Source organism: Canis lupus, chromosome 11 (assembly GCF_011100685.1).
Source record: "Canis lupus familiaris isolate Mischka breed German Shepherd chromosome 11, alternate assembly UU_Cfam_GSD_1.0, whole genome shotgun sequence".
In the NCBI taxonomy this organism is placed as follows: Eukaryota; Metazoa; Chordata; class Mammalia; order Carnivora; family Canidae; genus Canis; species Canis lupus.
Window position 1 is genome coordinate 68,069,579 of NC_049232.1, and position 20,456 is coordinate 68,090,034.

The 20,456-nt window shown below is 48.5% G+C and overlaps 1 protein-coding gene across 7 annotated transcripts; it reads right to left on the reverse strand.

Annotated features, from left to right (window-relative positions):
- Positions 1-1,455: 1,455 nt before the first annotated feature.
- On the reverse strand, positions 1,456-9,954 carry RNF183 (ring finger protein 183). 7 transcript variants are annotated; one of them, XM_038553148.1, is made up of 4 exons: positions 9,582-9,954; positions 5,564-5,641; positions 4,236-4,436; positions 1,456-3,574 (listed from the first exon to the last, which is right to left on the reverse strand). In XM_038553148.1, the coding sequence occupies exons 2-4, from the start codon at positions 5,596-5,598 to the stop codon at positions 2,980-2,982; spliced, it is 831 nt and encodes a 276-aa protein (XP_038409076.1). In that variant the 5' UTR covers positions 5,599-5,641; positions 9,582-9,954; the 3' UTR covers positions 1,456-2,979. The 7 variants fall into 7 exon arrangements, with proteins under 7 accessions (XP_038409076.1, XP_038409077.1, XP_038409078.1 ...); XM_038553149.1 differs by lacking the exon at positions 5,564-5,641; XM_038553150.1 differs by lacking the exon at positions 4,236-4,436.
- Between the last annotated feature and the right edge of the window lie 10,502 nt (positions 9,955-20,456).

Sequence of the window (20,456 nt, forward strand, 5' to 3'; positions counted from 1 at the left end):
GTGCAATTTGGATATAGTGTGTTAACAAAAGTTTTTAGTTTTTCAAGTTTAAGTTTTACTAATTAGTTCCATTAAACTTTTTTTGGGGGGAGGGGTTGTTCCAAGAGATTTAGAGGTAGCAATCAGATGAACACGTTTCATGTAAGCCTTTGGCAAAACAGTTCCCTTGGAGAATATACATTACTTCATTGTAAGGAGGCAGTCAGCTGAGGAGCATAAATTAGATGTAGCGTTTCGTACTAGTGAGATAAATAGCAGAGCCACCACTTAAAAGGACACTTACTGCCTAGAGACTGCCAGGTATGTTCAGACACCTCGCTTAATCCTCCCAATCTTCTGAGTTAAGTGTTACTCCATTTTTACCAACAAAAATCAAAGCTCAGAGAACTAACTTGCTCAGGGCTACCCTGTCAGTGGTAGAGCCTTGTCTTCTGCCTGTGAGCTTAGGAAGAGATTGCACAGGGCTTTACTGAGTGTGTTGGCAGCACTGGCTGGACAAAACGAGCAGTCTGTCCCAGCATGGCCTATTTGCCCTACAAAGCCTGAGCTGATTTTTAGCCCTCTATCTGGGATACCTTCCTTGTGATGAGTCTTAGTTAACTTCATGCCACAGAGTCACAGGATGTCACTGCCTCTGTCTCCTGAACTAAAAGGCACCGTAGGGTTACTCAGCAGGAACTATTTGCACCTTGGATCCATGTTCTGTTGTGTGGAACTGTCTTTAAGTATTGCAGCGTGTCTTAGCATCCCTAACATAGGGAGTAGTGGAAGCCAGAAATAGAACCCACCCCTTTCATTGGAATATCAAAGATGCTTCCAGTCACTTCTGTATGCCCCAAGGTTAGAATAGCTGAGTGTGAAATTATAAGATGACTGTTTAATATATCCTTCTCTGCCCCCCAAAACTCAAACCTCAATATTTTCCTTGTTTGGTGGGTGTATTAGCCACTCAAAGAGCTACTCCCAATTAGAATTTTACTAAACGCCATTTCCTGGCTGCTGAGCTGGAACAAGACAGCTAAACCTGTGGAACCTCAGTTTCATCTGTGGATAGGGATGAAGCTTCCTTACTCTGAGCCGTAAGCGCTAGTGCAGAGGCAGGTGGTCCCTCCCAGGCTTCACCCAGCTCCTCTCCCTTTCCTCGTGGCTCAGAGCACACGGGGAGATCATTGCCTGATTCACTTGCCACAATGTTAAGGAGCCAAGGACGTGTAAAGAAATGAAGTCAGCGGGGAGAGATTGAGTCCCAGCATTAGTGTAATTACCTTTGATGGCGCAACTGGAGAGAGAGGTGTTGGTCCCCTGGTGGGACACGTAGGTGGCTTCCCACTTTTGTAATGGAGAATTTTCTTCATGTTGGTGCTTAACACCATGTAGTCTTACTATGAAATACAGGTCTTGGCTATTTTGGAATATCCTGTACATCAAGATCCCTTAAGAATTTATAGAAGCCAGTTCCATTAAGCAGAAAATTTTATTTAGAGCAAATAAAACTGACTCAGTTTCTGATCTCTGAAAGTTACTTCTACAAATCAACATCTCATAATGGTGATAATGTTTTAACCACTTCGAGACTGTTCCAGAGCCCTGGGCCCACCGGGCAATATTAAAACGGGAAGCGAGGCGGGGCAGCCCGGGTGGCTCAGTGGTTTAGCGCCGCCTTCAGCCCAGGGTGTGATCCTGGAGACCCGGGATCGAGTCCCACATCGGGCTTCCTGCTGGAGCCTGCTTCTCCCTCTGCCTGTGTTTCTGCCTCTCTCTCTCTCTCTCTCTCTCTCTGTCTCATGAATAAATTAAAAAAAAAAAAAAACTGGAAGCAGAAAGGGTTTTAGATCCTGCAGAGAGCGACTTGTAGTCAGCCGAAGCATCTGGTTTGCCTTGGTTCTGTCACAGAAAAATGAAGACCAGGGTCTCCTGTCTGCATGGCCTGGGATGGAAGCTAAGGCTTCTAGTTTCCCTCTTGAGGTCAAAATTCTATTGTCTGGAGGAGGGAAGTCAACTCTACCCAACATCCAGGCTTAATCGGGGCCTCTGCACCTGCCAGGAGGAATAAACACCTTTTCTCCAAATCCTAGATTTTTTTCGATCCACTGACCCTGGTTTCTTTTCACCTTTAAACTTTTATCCTCTTAACACTCCACAAACCACATACTGACAAGAGGTTGTCTTGTACAAGAAGCAGCTGAGTGAACATGCCGTCCTTGCTGGTAAAGACTCTGTCACCCATGGGTAATCCCACCCTTACCTTCCTCTAGTTCTGACAACGTCAGCCAAATAAGTGATAGTCAAATGAGTAAGTGCAGGAATTCGTGAATGTGCACCCATTTTTTTTCCCTAGGACTGGTGACCAGACTTCCAAAGAGAAAACTGAAAGACAAGGCATACACATTTGCTCACAGAATTGAGGCTCATTTTCCAAGATTTTAGCAACACGTAACAAAAAAAGCAACTCAAATGTGAACTGAGTTCAAAGCAACTGTGTTGAGAAATGCAACTTTCCCTCTGGGCTCGTCAGGCCCCTGGATACATGGTCCAGCCCTTTGGCACAAATTGCTCCATAGCCCTATGATCACAGATCTGCTTCTCTGCCCTTCTTTGGCCCCGTGGCTCACACCAAGTTCTCTTCAGGTCTTTTCCCAGCCTTTTAACTTTCAGAGGTTCTCCTAGTAGGGATCTCTGTTCCCAGAGCAACCACGTGGACTAACTGTAGAAATGAACAATACTACAAAGGAAGACCACCCCCAGTGAGGCCCTGCAGTCCCCATCTCCAGCTGCAGTCAAGAGAGGCTTGGTTCCAGGGCTTCTGGGTGGCTCAGTGGGTTAAAAGTGTATGACTCAATAGCTTGGATCTTGATCTCAGGGTCATGAGTTCAGGTCTCGCATTGGGCTCCGCACTGGGCATGGAGCCTCTTTAAAAAGAATTTTAAAAAATTATTAAAAAAAAAAAAAAAAGCTTGGTTCTTTGTCCAGAAACAATGCTCACCCCACACCCCAAAGGAATTGCTTGGTCCAAAAGATGGAGAAGATGAGCAACAGAGTAACACTGAGGATAACAGCCATCAGGTAAGCAAAGATCCGGAACTGAGGGTTGCGGAAACACTCCCTCGGAGAGTAGTGGCTGGGGATGGGAACGGGCAGAGACCTGGTGGCAGGGCCCATGTCCTGGGGGGGCCCAGTTTGGCTCCCGGGCTCAGGGCCTAGGTCCAGCGTATAGACCCGGGGCTGGCGCAGGAAGTAGCGGCTCTTGGGCTGGTCCTTGAGACAGAGCTGGTGGCCTTCCAGGATGACGTGGTGGGGCTCCAGGCGAAGCAGGGTGAGCACGGCAGTGTCCGTGGGCAAGTCCGTGACGGGCTGCCCAGAGGCCAGCACGGTGGGCTGGCGACAGAGTGGGCACAGCAGCCGGCGCCGGGCTGGAGTCACCAGGCTGAGGTGGGCCAGGCATTCCACGCAGAAGGAGTGACAACAGTCCAGCACCTTGGGGGTGTGAAATGTGTTGTTGAAGGGGTTCCAGCAGACAGGGCACTCGGGCTCCTGGCCCTGCCGCTCCGCCATCCTCAGGTCAGACACGGGCGGCCTGGCAGAAAGGGAAAAGGAGCAAAGGGACACCCGTGGAGCTCCATCCCGGTGCCTGGTCCTAGGCTACGGGATCTGCGCGTTGTTAAAAGATACGGTCACCCACATTTCACAGATGAAAAACCTCGTTTCAAACCATGGAGCAACCTGGCCCCCATCACCCAGTTCCCACGCTGCAGAGTTGAGTGGTGCTCCTGCAGCGACGCCCCAGCAGGGCAAAGGCCCGAGGCACCCCCCATTAATGAGCTGCCACTGACCGAGGCTGCCCCCCGCTTGGGAAGTGGAAACAATGCTCCTTGCGCTCCGTGGCACTGCCCTGGACTCCTCGGACTCCAGGGAGAGGGAGGGAGCCGGTCTGTGGTCTGTGTTGTGGGGCAGAGATGGCCTCTGTGACCTCCCTGGTCTGCCCCTCGTCTGGGGACAAATGCCAGGCCGTCTTTCCCTCCTCCCATGGGGCTACAGGGCCAACCCTCCAGAGCCCACCTGCCCGGTCTTTGGGGGGCAAAGAGTGGTCCTGGCAAGGCTTTTCCCCTCGACCTGGGAGCTTGGCGAGGCTCCCTTGCCCGGGTCCCCAGATCAGCCCTTCAGGAGCGTCCCAATACGTGGCCTCCCCTCTGGCTGCTCCTCCCTCCTTTTGTCCCCGGAGACCGCAGGGCACCCACCTGGGCTTCCTGGGGACGGGGGTGGTCAGGCTGCCCGACAGACCCGAGGCTCCGTCTCTCCCTCTCCAGAGTCCACAGAGCTTTGGGAGCCCGCCTCCTCTCCACCAGCCACCAACCCCGGGGCCCGTCTCCATGGCAGCACACACGCAGCACCTGCAGCTGCCAGGTGGCCCGGGGTTGCAGCCTCCTGAGCGCACCTGCCTGCAGCAAAGGCCACAGAGCTTGCCTGGGCTCGGGCTGGGGAGTGGGGACCAGAGTTCCCCCAGGGCGTGGCGAACAACCAACCCTGGAAGCCAAACATCTGCGAGATTGTGGGCGGTCTCTTCAAGCCCTGGGATCTATGGCCTGGGAAGGTAGGGGCGGCAGGTGCCTTCGAGACTGCGGAGAGAGTAAGGGAACCTCTGGGCTTCTCTCCTGGGCCCTCATTTCTTTTCTCAAATGGCTAAAGCCTCCTCTTCACACAAAGAGGCTGCCTACCCTGCACTTCACCCACCGCACAGCCTAAAACCTCTGCACCCCAGACTCAGCAAATTTGTTTATTTTTAAGCAACATCTACACCCACCGTGGGGCTTGAACTCAGGACCCCGAGATCGAGAATCGCATGGTCCTCCAACTGAGCCAGCCAGGCCTCCCCTTTCCCTGATCATCTGACATGCCCAAAGAGCTGCAACCACACAAGTCTTGCTGCCATCTCCGTTCTTAGAACACAATCGGCCTGGCTAGCAGTGACCCTCCGAGGTCTGAGAGTCCAAAGGGGGCCATCTCACCACCCTTGGGGCCTTAAAAGGGGGAGTCAGGCAGGAGGAGAGCTCCAGGCCCACTTCCCCATTTCAACCAGAAATATCTAGCTTTTCTCCTATCGATCACCTAACTTGAAGAGTTGAGCTGCTGAGGGGAAAAAAAAAAAAGCTTAAAAACCACTTCTCCATCCTAACCACTCACTTTGCAGATGGGAGGCAAGAAGTGACTCAGCCAAGGTGCCCCAGCCAGGCAGTGGTATTGCCTGCTCAGGTGTGTCATGAACTACATGGGAAGTGTCTGCATCCCCTCGGGAGAGTCCCCACCATGAGTCTCTCTCTCTCTGTCTCTCTCTCTCTCTCTCTCAGGAATCCCAGGGCTTGGGGGAACCAAGGCTTACTCGTGCCCCTCATATGGCACTGACTGAGTTGAAACCAGATGCAAAACCTGCTTATGCTCTCATGGCCACGGCTTCCTGGTTTTCTCCTAGACTCCTGTCACTGCTCACGTAGGGAAGAGGAAAGGAAGGTAGGCAAAAGGAGGAGGGAACTCCTCTGGCCTGAGCTGGGAGTCTGCTGAGGATCCTTACCTACGAAGGCCTTCTTCTGTGGACCATGCATCCATCCCACAATTAGTAAGTTGTCGAGTACCCACTGCGTGTCAGGAGCTGTGCGAGGCACCAGGTAAATAATGGTGACCCAGAGAGGCATGGCTTTGACCTCATGACATTTAGAGTACAATGAGGGGAAAAGACCTCTAATGAGCAGTGGGCGATAAATATATAATCTAATGCAGGGATCCCTGGGTGGCGCAGCGGTTTGGCGCCTGCCTTTGGCCCAGGGCGCGATCCTGGAGACCCGGGATCGAATCCCATGTCGGGCTCCCGGTGCATGGAGCCTGCTTCTCCCTCTGCCTGTGTCTCTGCCTCATTCTCTCTCTCTCTCTCTGTGACTATCACAAAAAAAAAAAAAAAAATCTAATGCACATGCTATAAAGGGCAGAGAGGGACATGGACTTAGGGAACGGGCTCCATAGGAAACCAGCAGGCAAGGTTGCGGCAGACAGGTGGTCTGAAAGCTGAGTCTGTAGGACGACAAGGAACCAGCCACGCAGCGTGGAGGAAGGACATTCCCGGCCAAGGGAACAGCATGTACCAAAGCCCCAAGGTGAAAAAAAGGCTCTGCCAGATGCAGGAAGTGAAAGAAGCCTGAGGTGTAGTGGGAGGAGCAGGAGCAGGAAAGTGGCTCAGGGAAGAGCCAGCCTGGGAGAGGCCAGCCCTGGGAGCCGGGATCACAGCTGGATTTAATTCAAGGGGTGAGTATGGGGTGGGGGACAGGGCCTCATCCTCTTTCCATTGTGTTTTTAATTTTTTTAAACAATTTTTTTGTTTATTTCAGAGAGAGAGAGTGCAAGCACCACAGGGGGAGGGGCAAAGGGAGAAGCAGAGTCCACGCTGAGCCTGGAGCCCGACATGGGACTCGGTCCCAGGACCCTGGGATCATGACCTGAGCCAAAGACAGATGCTCAACCGATTGAGCCACCCAGGTGCCTTCTTCTTTCCATTTTTTTTTTTCTTTCCATTTTAAAAACACCATTCTAGGGGTACCTGGGTAGCTCAGCGGTTGAGCATCTGCCTTTGGCTCAGGGCATGATCCAAGGGTCCTGGGATCTTGTCCCACATCGGGCTCCCCATGGAGAGCGTGCTTCTCCCTCTGCCTGTGTCTCTGCCTCTCTCTGTGTGTCTCTCATGAATAAATAAATAAATTCTTTAAAAACAAAAAAAACACCTTTCCAGGGGTGCCTGGCTGGATCAGTCGGTAGAGTGCATGGCTCTTGATCTCTGGGTTGTGGGTTTGGGCCCCCTGTTGGGTGTAGAGATTACTTAAAAATAAAATATTTAATAATAATAAAATCAAAACACCATTCCAGCTTCAGAGCAGAGAACAGACTAAAAAGAACAGAGTGGAAACAAAAGACCATTAGGGACTTGATCATTCAGGCTGGGCTGGTGGTGCTTGACTTAGACCAGGCTATGGCAGAGCAGATCAAAGGGATGGAATAAAAACCATCTCTGGAGATTAAGTCAAACGCACTTCCCAAAAAGCCATGTTGAGGCTCATGCCCCCAGATGTGCTGCTTCTATTGGGGGCAGGATCCCAGTTAAGTTGCTTAACCTGTGCCTCAAGGTCTTCTGAAAAGGAAAAGTAGTCTGTCTGAGGGTAAAGCTCGTGGAGCCTGGCACCCGGCAAAGATCATATATGAAGTGGTTGCCGGTATCCCTGCAAATGGATTTGAGAGAGAGGAAGGATCAAGGTTGGCTTTGAAGTCATGAAAGAGGTTTCTGCGTTCAGTTCTGAGGAGCTCCGAATTCCAGAGAGTGTCTGAAGCAGACCTTTTAGTACTTCACTAAAAGCCTTGAAAGGTAATAACCTTGATCCAGCAGTTTCCCCACTGGAAATCTGTCCCATGGTAATAACCAAGGACCTGTGCAAAGGCTTGATTGTAGGGACGCTCGTAGAAGCACGTCTCTAATGGACAAGTCTGGAAAAGTACATACTCATTCAAGAGTGAGACATGAACTAAAGATATTCTGCTCCAGATACATAAAGAGACATTCTGCAGCCTTTAAAATGATGTGATAAGGGGTGTCCGGGTGGCACGGTTAGCTGAGCACCCAACTCTTGGTTTTGGCTCAGGTCATGATCTCAGGGTTGTGAGATCGAGCCCCACGTAGGGCTCCATGCTCAGTGTGGAATCTGCTGGAGAGTCTCTCTCCTTCTCCCATCGGCCCTCCCTTTCCCTCTCTCCCCAGTAAATAAATCTTTTTAATAAATGATGTGATAAAATATCTATTAATGTGGAAATATGTTTGTGATATGTCATTAAGCAAAAAGAACCAGTAATAAAACCGTAGCATAATATTATTCAATTATCCAGTATATGTGTGCAATGGAAACATGCCTGGAAAAACAAACATCAAAATGTCCACAGTGGTTATCTCTGGGCATAGAGAACAGGTGGGCTTTGGTTGGTTGGTTTAAATTCTCTTATCTGAAAATTCTAACTTTACAATATTACAGTAAACTCGTATTACTACCCTTAAACATCTCCCTTTCCCCAAAAGCAGACCTACATTTTCTGAAGTTCCATGGCCAAGGCTGGAAAAGGCCATTCAAGAGGAGGAATAATCACTGTTTTGCCTCAGCACCTGGGCCCTTACCTGCCAGGGTCCCCTCAGACGTCCACTGCTGTTTCAGGAGCAGCAAGTCAGAGTCCAGCGTCCGCCGGAGGGACTCTGGCCATGTATCCTCCCACCAGTCACCCCCGAAGCCATCTCAGCAACAGTACGTCCTAGACACCACCCCAAAGGGATCACTTGGGTCTGTGAGCAAGTCACCCAAATATTGTTTGTAGCATCCCCTCAAAGTTTTTACCCTCAAGAGGAGAGAGATGAGGAACTAGCATTTTTTTAAAAGATTTATTTATTAGAGAAAGAAAGAGAGAGAGCAGGGAGGAGGGGCAGAGGGAGAGAAAGAGAGAGTCCCAAGCAGACTCCCCGCTGAGCATGGAGTCCATCGCAGGGCTCGATCACATGACCCTAAGATCGTGACCTGAGCTGAAACCACGAGTCCGTGGCTCAACTGACTGAGCCTCCCAGGTGCCCCAAGAGCTAGCATTTTTACAGGACCTCACAGTTTACAAAAAAGGGCCCTGGTCCTGGGTAGGATCTAAGTGAGGCAACTCACATCTACATTTTATGATTGCCTTTTACAATTATTTTTCCATCTGCATAAGGCCATTTGGTTTGGAAGGGGTTTTTCCCCAATTATTTATGTATTTAATTTATGTTGTTGTTATTTTTTAAGTAATCTGCACGCCCAGTGTGGGGCTTGAACGCACAACCCCGAGATCAAGAGTCACATGCTTTACCAACTGAGCCAGTCAGGTGCCCCAAAGCCATTTGATTCTTTGAAACCACCCTGTAAAGGAAGCAGGATAGGGAGTGGGAAGTGGGCTTTGGAACCAGACTTTTATCTGCTCTGTGGTCTTAGAGAAATGGTTTATGCTCTCTGAGCTTCATTTTTCTTTGAAAAATAGGCAAATAGGGATCCCTGGGTGGCTCAGCGGTTTAGCGCCTGCCTTTGGCCCAGGGCACGATCCTGGAGTCCTGGGATCGAGTCCCGCATCGGGCTCCCGGCATGGAGCCTGCTTCTCCCTCCTCCTGTGTCTCTGCCTCTCTCTCTCTGTCTATCATGAATAAATAAATAAATAAATCTTAAAAAAAAAAAAAAAGAAAAATAGGCAAATAATCCCACCTTAAAGGCTTGCTGTGAGGAAGTGTTAATATCTGTAAGGAGCCCAGCAAAGCACAGCAGGTGCTTGGTACACAGCATGATAGATGCACACCCATTTTATAGATGGGGACACCACGGTTCAGAATGTGAAGTGGCTTTGCTTAGGGCTTCACAGCTAGAGAACGACTGGGCTGGAAAGCTGCTCCCAGGAGCCCTGCCTCCCAGGCCAGTATTCATGTTGGCCGACAGCAGTGCCTCTCAGGACTCCAGTGAGTCCCACCCGTCCCTCCATGACCCCCTGTGGCTCCTCACCTGCTTCTCAGAGTCTCCTCGTCCAGTCCCCAAGGTGGCCCTGCAGCATGTGCTCTGCGCTCTCACTTCTTTTGGGCCTGGTTTCCAGGCAGCTGTGGGCGGGTCTCATTTGCATGGGTGTTGTGGCAGCTCCCGGCCAGCTCTGTTTCCCTCTTCCTTCTGATGACTTTGGACTGTCTATGCTCATGGGGGACAGCCCGGGAACTTTGGTTTTTCTCTTCCTCCTGTGAGTCACTCTTGCTTTTTCTCTAAGGGGGTCAAAGTCCCTCATCCTTGCAGACCTCGGTTCTGTATTGGGTTGGTTTCTTGCCATGTCTGACTGCACCGCCTAGGCTCACAGCCAGCCTTACTCTGATGGAAGGCAGGGCATCTCTGAAGCCACTTCCTGCCCTCAGCCCAGACAGCCCCTCCCTACCGTGAGCCCCCACCACCAAAATATAGAGAGCTCTTGCAAAATATTCCGAAAAAGGCAAATCATCCAACAGAAAAACAATCAGGGGAGAGTTCTTTAAGCACAAGCATGAAGAGCCTGGGTCAGTCAAGTGGGTCATTGGGGTCAGAGTCAAGTCCTTGCTCAGAATCCAGACTCTACTCCCTAGTAATGGAGATGAGCAAATTGACTTCTCTAAGCTTTGGTTCCCTCCCTTGAAAACTGGCATCATGATTTTATCTTGATCTACAGATTAAATGAAATAGCACTTGTAGGGATCACGGCACAGTGCCTGGTACATGGTAGCATGCAGCCAATGTTAATAAAACTGTTATCATCATATGATCAGGCAAGTTACCAAATATTCACGTAATTGCTCAACCTCGTTTACAATGAGAGAAACTCGAATTTAAATAAGACCCTGATTTTTAAAGACATTTATTTTAGGGGCGCCTGGGTGGCTCAGTCAGTTGGGTATCCAACTCTTGATTTTTTTTTAAAGGTTTTATTTATCTATTCATGAGAGACACAGAAAGAGAGAGAGGCAGAGACACAGGCAGAGGGAGAAGCAGGCTCCCTACAGAGCCCGATGCGGGACTCGATCCCCATGTCCCAGCTCAGGGCATGATCCCATGATCATGCCCTGAGCTGAAGGCAGACCCTCAACCACTGAGTCCCCTCCAACTCTTGATTTTGGCTCAGGTGGTGATCTCAGGGTTGTAGGATGGAGCCTGCATCAGCAGGAGTGCATTGGAGGGCACGCTGTGTGGAGCCTGCTTATAGGATTCTCTCTACCTCTGCCCCTCTCCCACTGGCACACGTGTCTTCTCTAAATAAATAAAGACACTTATTTTAATATCTGTCAGTCTGATGGGGGCGGGGGAGGACTCAGCACTATTATTAAAAGTAATGGTGGCAGTTTTCTGTGTGCTTCTGATCTGTAAGAGTGAGTGCTCCCAGCAATCCCAGGAAGCACCGTGCCTACCACAATATGAAATCCTGAAAGTCAGGGTCTTTTCCCTGCTCTCCCGTGGATAAGGAATCCGAAGCTCAAAGCAAGTAAGGGATTTATTTGCCCAGGTTCTCATGAGAACCACTTAATAGCTGCGAGTGCAAGTCTGACTCTGAAATTGGGCCACTGCCTGGACCCTCTCCCCAAAATGTGTCCACGCAGCCCATCTCCGGTTCCCTCTCACATTCTCTGTACTCAGGACCCTCTTCTTTTATTCCTTCACTGACCTTTTAAATGGGGTTTGGAGAATAAACAAGTTAAATAAATGGATTTGGAGGTATGATCAATTGCCCTAGTCCCGTCATTTTCTGGTTTTAAAATTATTTTATTTTTTTAAAAGATTTTACTTTTGGGACACCTGGGTGGCTCAGCGGTTGAGCATCTGCCTTGGGCTCAGGGTGTGACCCCGGGGTCCAGGGATCAAGTCCCACGTCAGGCTCCCTGCATGGAGCCTGCTTCTCCCTCTGCCTGTGTCTCTGCCTCTCTCTCTCTGTCTCTCATGAGTAAATAAAATCTGAAAGAAAGAAAGAAAGAAAGAAAGAAAGAAAGAAAGAAAGAAAGAAAGAAAGAAAGAAAGAAAGAAAGAAGCATAGATAATACATTCAGTGAATGGTTTGATTTTGCAATGAAAATGTTCTCCCAGCCACCTCATTTCCCTGAAAATTAAGGTATTGTACTGTCAGCTTCTTATGTATTTTTTCAAAAAGGTTATATGGCTACACAAACAGAACTCCTATGGCAAAATGTGTGTTTCTTTTCCTCCTCTTTACACAAATGTACACGTGGTATACAGTGTTGTGCACCTTGCTTTTTTCACTGAACAGGGTACCTGAGAAACCATTCTGTGCTAGTACACAGAGTTTTTTCAGTTTTGGAATGGTTGTATCCTATTTCATTGAATGAGCCATATAGTACTTAACCGTTCCCCTATTGATCTTATCCTTTCATTTTCAATATAGAAATATTAGTCGGGGGGGGGGGGGGGCAGCCTGGGTGGCTCAGCGGTTTAGCGCCACCTTTGGTCCAGGGCCTGATCCTGGAGACCCGGGATCGAGTCCCACGTTGGGCTCCCTGCGTGGAGCCTGCTTCTCCCTCTGCTTCTCTCTCTCTCTCTCTCTCTCTCTGTCTCTCATGAATAAACACATAAAATCTTAAAAAAAAAATATTAGTCGGAAGAATAAATGTCAAAATGATTGCAGGATTTAGATCATTCTAGAATTGTGTGAAAACGATGCTGTGGACTTGCGTCCCTGAGGGAGATCTCTTGAAGCAACTCTCCTCTTTCTGAGCTAGAGACAGAGGGACGGCCGGAGAGTCCCTGTCAGCTCTGGGATTCTCTGCTTTTCAGTGTCGCTGCTGGTTAACTAAGGTTAGTGGACCTTCAAGACAGTGATTCAGCACAAAGGATCTGGTTTGTATTTGAGAGTTTGGAAGCTACGCTTTCTAGTTTGGCAGCACTCATGCACACCATGTAGAAGTTCATACACCTTGACCTAATAATATAGTTCCCCAGAAGGACCCAAAAGATATATGTGATGATGAGATTTATAACAAGAAATATCTATTTGGTCTTCATTCTATTCCAGGCACCGAGCTCCTAAAACCTTTGGGGTTTCCTAGGGGACAAGAACAACCAAGGTGTCTTTTGTTATGTGAATGTGGCAACTTTTGGAAAGCCCCCAAGGGACCTTAAGGAGGGGGGCTCGTTGCCAGGCCAACCAGCCTTTGATGACAGGGTTGGAACTTTCAATCCAGCCCGAAGAATGCCTCCCCCGGGAGGAAAGAGGGGCTAGAGATTGAATTCAATCACCAATGGCCATAATCTAATCAATTGTGCTGTAGTGAGGCCTCCATAAAAACTGAAAAGGAAAAAAAAAAAAAAAAAACTGAAAAGGATGGGGTTCAGAGAGCTTCTGGACTGATGAAGTGCGGCGGTGCTGGGAGGATGGCAGGCTTGGACAGGGCCGAGAAGCCGCACGCCCCGGCCCACATGCCCTGCCTGCCCTTCGCATCTCTCCCATCGGCTGTTCGTCTGTAGCCTTCATTATATCCTTTATAATAAGCTGGGAAGGGTAAGTGAATGGTTTCTGAGTTCTGTGAGCCATATTAGCAAAAAAAAAAAATTAATAAATAAGGTTTTTATTTATTTGAGAGAGAAAACATGAGCAGGGGAAACAGCAGGCAGAGGGAGAGGGAGAAACAGGATCCCTGCTGAGCAGGGGGCTCTATCCTCCATCCTGGGACCATGGGATCATGAGCTAAGCCTAAGGCAGATGCTTAACCCACTGAGCCACCCAGGCGCCCCAGCTGCGTTGGCAAATTAATCAAACCCAAGGAGTGGGGCATGGGAACCTCTCCCATCTATCAGTTGATCAGAGGTACAAGTGACAACCTGGACTTGAAACTGGTGGCTCAAGTGTGTGTGGTGGGTGGGTGAGGGAATGTCTTATGGGACTGAGCCCTTAACCTGTGGGATCTGGTGCTATCATCTCCAGCTGGGTAGTGTCAGAATTGAGTTGAACTGTAGGACATCCAGCTGGTGTTGGAGAGAATTGCTCGGTGGTGGGGAAAGATATGCAGGTGCTGGAGTTGGGGTCACAATCAGAGTCGGTTGGAGTTTTCTGCAGCCAGGAAATCCAGGACTCAAAAAGGAAAGCGGGGAATAGTCAGGGTATTGCAAGCATTGAAGTAAAAATGAAATAAGCCACGGCCCTTTTCCGGGTCACTAATTATCTAGTGAGCAAATGCATTATCACAGTGTCTCTGGGTGGTCAAGGCTTGGGAGTACTTTGCAAACAGTGGAAAATTTTTTTGGGAAGATACCCAGGAGAGATAGTGAGGCATCTCAGGAATTTGAGTTGAACTAATTTAGTTCTTGCTTGGGGGGGCGGCGAGGGGGGGAGGTCAGCCAACCGGAAAAGCACCTCATCTAAGCAGGACCTTGGAGCTGGGTGAGTAAGGAGTCATGAGACTTGGTGGAGCCCAGCCAAGGTCTGGAGTGGAGGCACAGGGTGGTATGAACCCATCTGGGCAGGAAGAGGCAACAGAAGGCAGTCGAGGGGCAGTGGAGGATGGATAAAAAGGCAGGTTTTAGCCCAGCGATGATCAGTGTTTAGCAAGGGCAGGGGGCACCTCTCCCTGCGGGCACCACATTGTCATTACTGAGAGCCTCTGGAGTTAAGGACAGTCCTAAGGCAAAGGCATCACCTGGAGATTGTTCGGGAATGCTGACTCCACACCTAGGATGTCATCATTTGCCTTTTCATATGATCCTTAGGAGGTTCAGGAACATGTTAAAGTATGAAGAGTCTGGATCTAGGAGAAATAGCCCCACTACATGCTCCTCGGCCTCATCCTGATTACGTTCATGATTCGTTACATTTGACTTCACGAAGACTTCCCAAGGACAGGCCTCCAGGAGGAAGATGTCCTGGCCAGGGCCGGGTGAGCTGCCCCCCGGGAACAGGCATTCCTCTGCCCCTGCCTTAGGGAGTGTCTGTATTAGTTTTACAAGGTCACAATCCCTTATACAAATCCCCTGTTGCCAGATGTGTTTCAGAACTCAGACTTTTTCATATTTTAGGACCATGATATGATGCATTTACTAATATATTAAGGACTCTCCCAGTGGGATCTGAGGTAGCAACCTGGGATCAAATGCTTTAATATTCTGCAATTTATCATACCAGAAAGAGTAAACCTGCTAAGACCAGGTCAATTTTAGTGGCAAATTTAATGAAAAAAACTTCTGTCTTCAGAGTGCAGGGATTTTTATCTTTTTAATCTTTTATTATTTTTTAAGCTCCATGCCCCATGCTCAAACTCACAACCCTGAGATCAAGAGTCACGTGCTCCAGGCAGCCCGGGTGGCTCAGCGGTTTAGCGCCTGCCTTCAGCCCAGGGCGTGATCCTGGAGACCCGGGATCGAGTCCCATGTTGGGCTCCCTGCATGGAGCCTGCCTCTCCCTCTCTCTCTGTGTGTCTGTCATGAATAAATAAAATCTCTAAAAAAAAGAAAGGATGAGGAATAACGCCCCTCCCACACCTGCCACCTGCTATGTGTACAAACACGGAACTGAGACTGGACCGTTCCTTCTCCAGCTGGGCTGTGAATGACACATCTCATCTTTTCCATCCCCCAGACACTCAGCCATGTCGGGGGGGTGGTGGTAACTGGTCCTCAGAAAGTCCGTGGTGTGAGTCGGTTCCAGCACAGCGAGCTGAGTCCTCACATCTATTCTGAAGCCTTACCCAGGTAAGCCCTGCCAGGAAGACAGGGGCGAAGGGCTGGCTGGGGGCTGTTGGTACAAGGAATGTCCAAGTAGTTTCTAGGAAAGTCTCAAAGGCCTTCTCCAAATGCCAGCAGAGAAAGCTCCTGGGCCAAGGTCTATCGCTGCTCTTAGGATGGTGCTTGGCTGACAACACTGGCAGAGGGGCCGTCATGGACTTGAGCATGTCCAGACCAGGAAACCAGGGGCACCTGGCTGGCTCAGTTGGTGGAGCTTGCGACTCTTGATCTGGGGGTTGTAAGTTCAAGCCCCGTGTTAAGTCTAGGGATTACTTAAAAATAAGATCTTAAGGGACACCTGGGGGGCTCAGTGGTTGAGCATCTGCCTTTGGCCCAGGGTGTGATCCTGGAGTCACAGTATCGAGTCCCACATAGGGCTCCCTCCATGGAGCCTACTTCTCCCTCTGCCTATATCTCTGCCTCTCTCTGTGTCTCTCATGAATAAATAAATAAACTCTTCAAAAAAAATTAAAAACAGAAATTTATTTTAAAAAATTAAGATCTTAAAAAACAATCAGGAAACCAGAGACCTCCTTCCTCTCTGGGGTTGCAGGAATCGTTTTTCTTCCTCTTCTTTTTGTTTTTTTTTTTTTAAAAGATTTCAATTATTTATTTGACAGAGAGAGAGAGAGAGAGCACAAGCAGGGGGAGCAGCAGAGGGAGGAGAAGCAAACTCTCTGCTGAGCTGGGAGCCCCACATGGGGCTCGATCCCAGGACCCCAGGATCATGACCTGAGCTGAAGGTGGATGCTTCACCGACTGAGCCACCCAGGCGCCCCTGCAGGCATCATTTCTGCTTGTCCTTGGGCTTCACCGTCTCTCAGTCCCCTCATGGCCCCCTCATCCGTGCTGTAATCTGTCTGCGCTGTTTCCCTTCTTTTGCAGGAGTTTATCAACTCTTTTTGTAATACGTGTCCAACGTAGAAAAACGAGGAAACTCAGATGCATGTAACCATCCTGACACCGGGGACAATGCGAAGTGCTCTTCTGAGGCCTCTGCCCGAATCGAGTAGCATTCCAGTGACAGTCTGTGGGGCGGTGCTGTTACTGTATCACTCTCATTTTACAGATGAAGGCACAAGACACAGAGAAATTAAGTCACTTGCTCCAAGTTGCTGGGCGAAGTGGCAGCCTGGGATTTGAACCAGGCAGCTTGGTGTTGGGAGTCCACACCCTTAACCACCACGCTTCTTTGTATTTTAAATGTAGATTTTTTTTTCATTGATTATTAGGAATATATGGGATCCTTGAACTGTTTGGTGGCCTTTCTTCTACTTGTTGTCTTCCGACATCATAAAATAGTCTTCTACAACCTTTCCTTCAAAAATGAAAGTAGTCTTGCTTTTTGATTGTAAAAGTGATAAAGGAAATGAATTTATGTATAAAGTGTCTCTTCAGGGTTACACCAGATGCTGGTGACACTGGTTACCTCTGGAGGGAGCTAGATGGAAGGCAGATATGGTTGAGAGGGAGGTGTTTTATCCTATAAACTTCTGTACTCTTGATAGACTATGGGAATGCAGTGCCTATTTCCAAAAATAAGTAAGTTTTAAAAATAAAACTGATTCATCCTCATTGCAAAAAAAAAAATCAAATATAGAAAGTAGGAAATAAATTCATCTTTAAAACTCAATACACAGAGGGACGCCTGGGTGGCTCAGTGGTTGAGCATCTGCCTTTGGCTCAGGGTGTGGTCCTGGGGTCCTGGGATCGAGTCCCACAGCAGGCTCTCTGCAGGGAGCCTTCTGCCTGTGTCTCTGCCTCTCTCTCTCTCATGAATGAATAAATAAAATCTTAAAAAAAGAGCCCATGACTTGTTTCACTTAAATCCACTGGTGCATAGCAGACTACCCCAAATATTAGTGTCTTTAAGCAGGGATTTACAATTTTTCATGATGGTGTGGGACGGCTGTGCAGTTTCTCTTCTGATTTCATCTGAGATGGCATCCAGCGGCAGTTTGGCAGGCTCAGAAGGTCCAAGGTCACCTTATTCACACAGCTGGTGGCTCTCAGTTCTTCCCCACCTGGCCAGGTCACCCCTCTGACACGGAGCAGCTCTCCAGGATGGCCAAAGAGAAGCCACGGGCCTTCTGAGGCCCCACCTAGAATTTCACAGCATTTGTTCCTCTGCATTTAAGATTTTATTTATTTATTTATTTGAGAGAGAGAGAGAGAGAGAGAGGGAGCAGGGGAAGGGCAGAGGGAGGAAAAAAGAGAATCTCAAGCAGACTCCGAGCTGAGCATGGAGCCCGACATGGGGCTCCATCTCACGGCCCTGAGATCAACCAAAACCTGAGTGGAAATCAAGAGTTGGATGTTTAACCAACTGAGCTGCCCAGACACCCCTGTTCCTCTGCATTTATATTGGTCAAATTAAGTCAAAAGTGCAGATGCAAGGGGTGGGGAAATCGACCTGACCCAGTGATGAGAAACCACCTCACGAAGGGCCACGTGTATAGGGCGGAGAGGAATTTGGGGCTGTGTTTCCCATCTGCCACAATACAGTAGGAGTCCATGTATATAAAGCAGAAAAGCAGGCAAAACCAACTTAAGCTGTTCTAGATTCCTTAGCAGCGAGGCCTGGAGGGGAAGATGGGGGAGACCATCTGGGTTCTAGGAGGTCTGCACTTCTTCATCTCGGTTCTGGTTACTAGAGTGTGTTCAGCTTATGGAAAATCAGCAAGCTCTAAACTTAAGGCATCTGAAATTGTTCCCGATTGCTATCCTTGAATTCAACCGTACAAATATAGAGAGTGGCTTATGAAGAATGACGTTCATTCCTCTTTCAGGTCACAGTCTAGCCGGTCGGGATTTCAGGGTTGTTCCATCTTCTCTTGCTGTCCCATCACCACGTCCTCATCTGAATAACTGAAGCTGGGACCCCTGGGTGGCTCAGTGGTTGAGTGTCTGGCTTCAGTTCAGGTCATGATCCCTGGGTCCCAGGATCGAGTCCCACATAGGGCTCCTCATAGGGAGCCTGCTTCTCCCTCTGCCTGTGTCTCTGCCTCTCTCTCTGTGTCTCATGAATAAATAAACAAAATCTTAAAAAAAAAAAAAAAAAAGAGCTGAAGCTGGTCCTGGCGGTCTGCATTCCAGCTACTGGCAAGGGACCCAGAGGGGTAATCCCAGATGAACACATTCCTTTGGAACTAATAGAGTAGAAGTTACACACATCACTTCCACTCACAATCCACTGGCCAGAATTTATGCTCACGCCCCTGCCTGGCTGGGAAGGGAGGCTTCGCTGGGCAGCCTGTGCCGGGAAGTGCCAACTTCAGGAAACAGCTAGCAGCCTGCTGCATCTTTCACGATGAAGCTTTTCTTCACTCATTATGTGCTCAAAAGGCTACCCAGAAATAGCTAACTTCCTTTTTCACAGTGTTAAAAGATTAAAAAAACACCAACTGACCTGAGTTCTATACTTGTAATGCCTGTGTCAAAGTCAAGGCTGTTATAGACTGGAAACGATACCAGTGTTGACCAGTGTTGAAAACATTACGTTCTTGCTGCTGCCAACGGAAAGTTCAGGAGGTATTTCTTCAGTGACTGTGTACTCAAAACCCCTGGGGAAGTTGATTTAATAATCATTGTTCAGATGTAAGTAATGAATCACTAATTTTTTTTTTTTAAGATTTTACTTATTCATGATTGAGAGAGAGGAGAGGGAGAGAGCAAGTGCATGTGCACACATAGAGGGAGAGGGAGAAGCAGGCTCCTGGAATCACTGAATTCTATTCCTTTTTTTTTTTTTTAAGATTTTATTTATTTATTCATGAGAGACACAGAGAGAGAGAGAGAGGCAGAGACACAGGCAGAGGGAGAAGCAGGCTCCATGCAGGGAGCCCGATGTGGGACTCAATCCCAGGTCTCCAGGATCACACCCCGGGCTGAAGGCGGTGTTAAACCGCTGAGCCACCCAGGGTTGCCCTGAATTCTATTCCTGAAACCAATATTGCATTGTATGTTAACTAGAATTTAAATTTAAAAAAATTTTTTTTTTTTTTTTTTTAGATCTGTTCAGGAAGATAGTGATAATGGGAACTTGTCTGGGACCCCTGGATGGCTCAGCGGTTTAGCACCTGCCTTCAGCCCAGGGCATGTGGAGTCCCGGGATTGAGTCCCACATCGGACTCCCTGCATGGAGCCTGCTTCTCCCTCTGCCTGTGTCTCTGCCTCTCTCTGTCTCTCATGAATAAATAAATAAAATCTTAAAAAAAAAAAGGAAAAGGAGGGGGGAACTTGTCTGATACTTTTGTGATATCAGTGATATTCACTGTATCACGGTACTTTAGTCGCTGGTAGCTATTTTAACTTTTTTAAGATTTTATTGATTTATTTGAGAGCCAGAGAGAAAGCACGCCTGAGCGGGGAGGGGTAGAGGGAGAGGGGGAAGCAGACTCCCCACTGAGCAGGGGGCCCAATGGTGACTGGATCCCAGGACCCCGGGATCATGACCTGAGCTGAAGGCAGTCGCTTAACTGAGTGCTCTATTTTTATTTATTTATTTTTTAAAGATTTTATTTATTTATTCACAAGAGACACAGAGAGAGAGGCAGAGACACAGGCAGAGGGAGAAGCAGGCTCCATGCAGGGAGCCTGACGAGGGACTTGATCCTGGGTCTCTAAGATCAGTCCCTGGGCTGAAGGCGGTGCTAAACTGCTGAGCCACCCGGGCTGCCCTTTTTTTTTTCTTTTTTCTTTCTTTTTTTTTTTTTTTTGAGTGCCCTATTTTTAAAGTTTTATTTATTTACGTAATCTCCGTACCATTTGGGACTCCAACCCATGACCCTGAGACTGAGTCACATGCTCTTTTGACTGAGCCAGCCAGGTGCCCCAGCTGGTAGCTATTTCCAAGAAAACAATATTTTAAATACAAATTGGGACCTAAATTATAGACAGTCTAGATTATATGTGAAGAATAGCACTCCAAATTGTATCTTTTCCAGATCACTTTTAACCTTTCAGTAAAAACAAAGATCCTCTTATAATTTCAGCCACACACACAATTTAATGTTCAGGCCTCAGCTGCCTTATGTTTGGGCTCTCCTGAAGGCAGGAGGGACTCTACCTTCCCTGAAGGAAATGGGCTTGCGAGCACCATCCTGGGGACGGATGTCCTGGGGGCCACACAGGCCGGCCTGAACA

Excerpts from the sequence above, each read along its gene's own strand:
- RNF183 (XM_038553148.1), bottom strand. The coding sequence starts at position 5,598 with ATGGATGCATGGTCCACAGAAGAAGGCCTTCGTAG. Across the intron at positions 4,437-5,563 it reads ACAGAAGAAGGCCTTCGTAG|GCAGGTGCGCTCAGGAGGCT; the intron begins GTAAGGATCCTC and ends CCTTTGCTGCAG. Across the intron at positions 3,575-4,235 it reads CCCGTCCCCAGGAAGCCCAG|GCCGCCCGTGTCTGACCTGA; the intron begins GTGGGTGCCCTG and ends CCTTTCTGCCAG.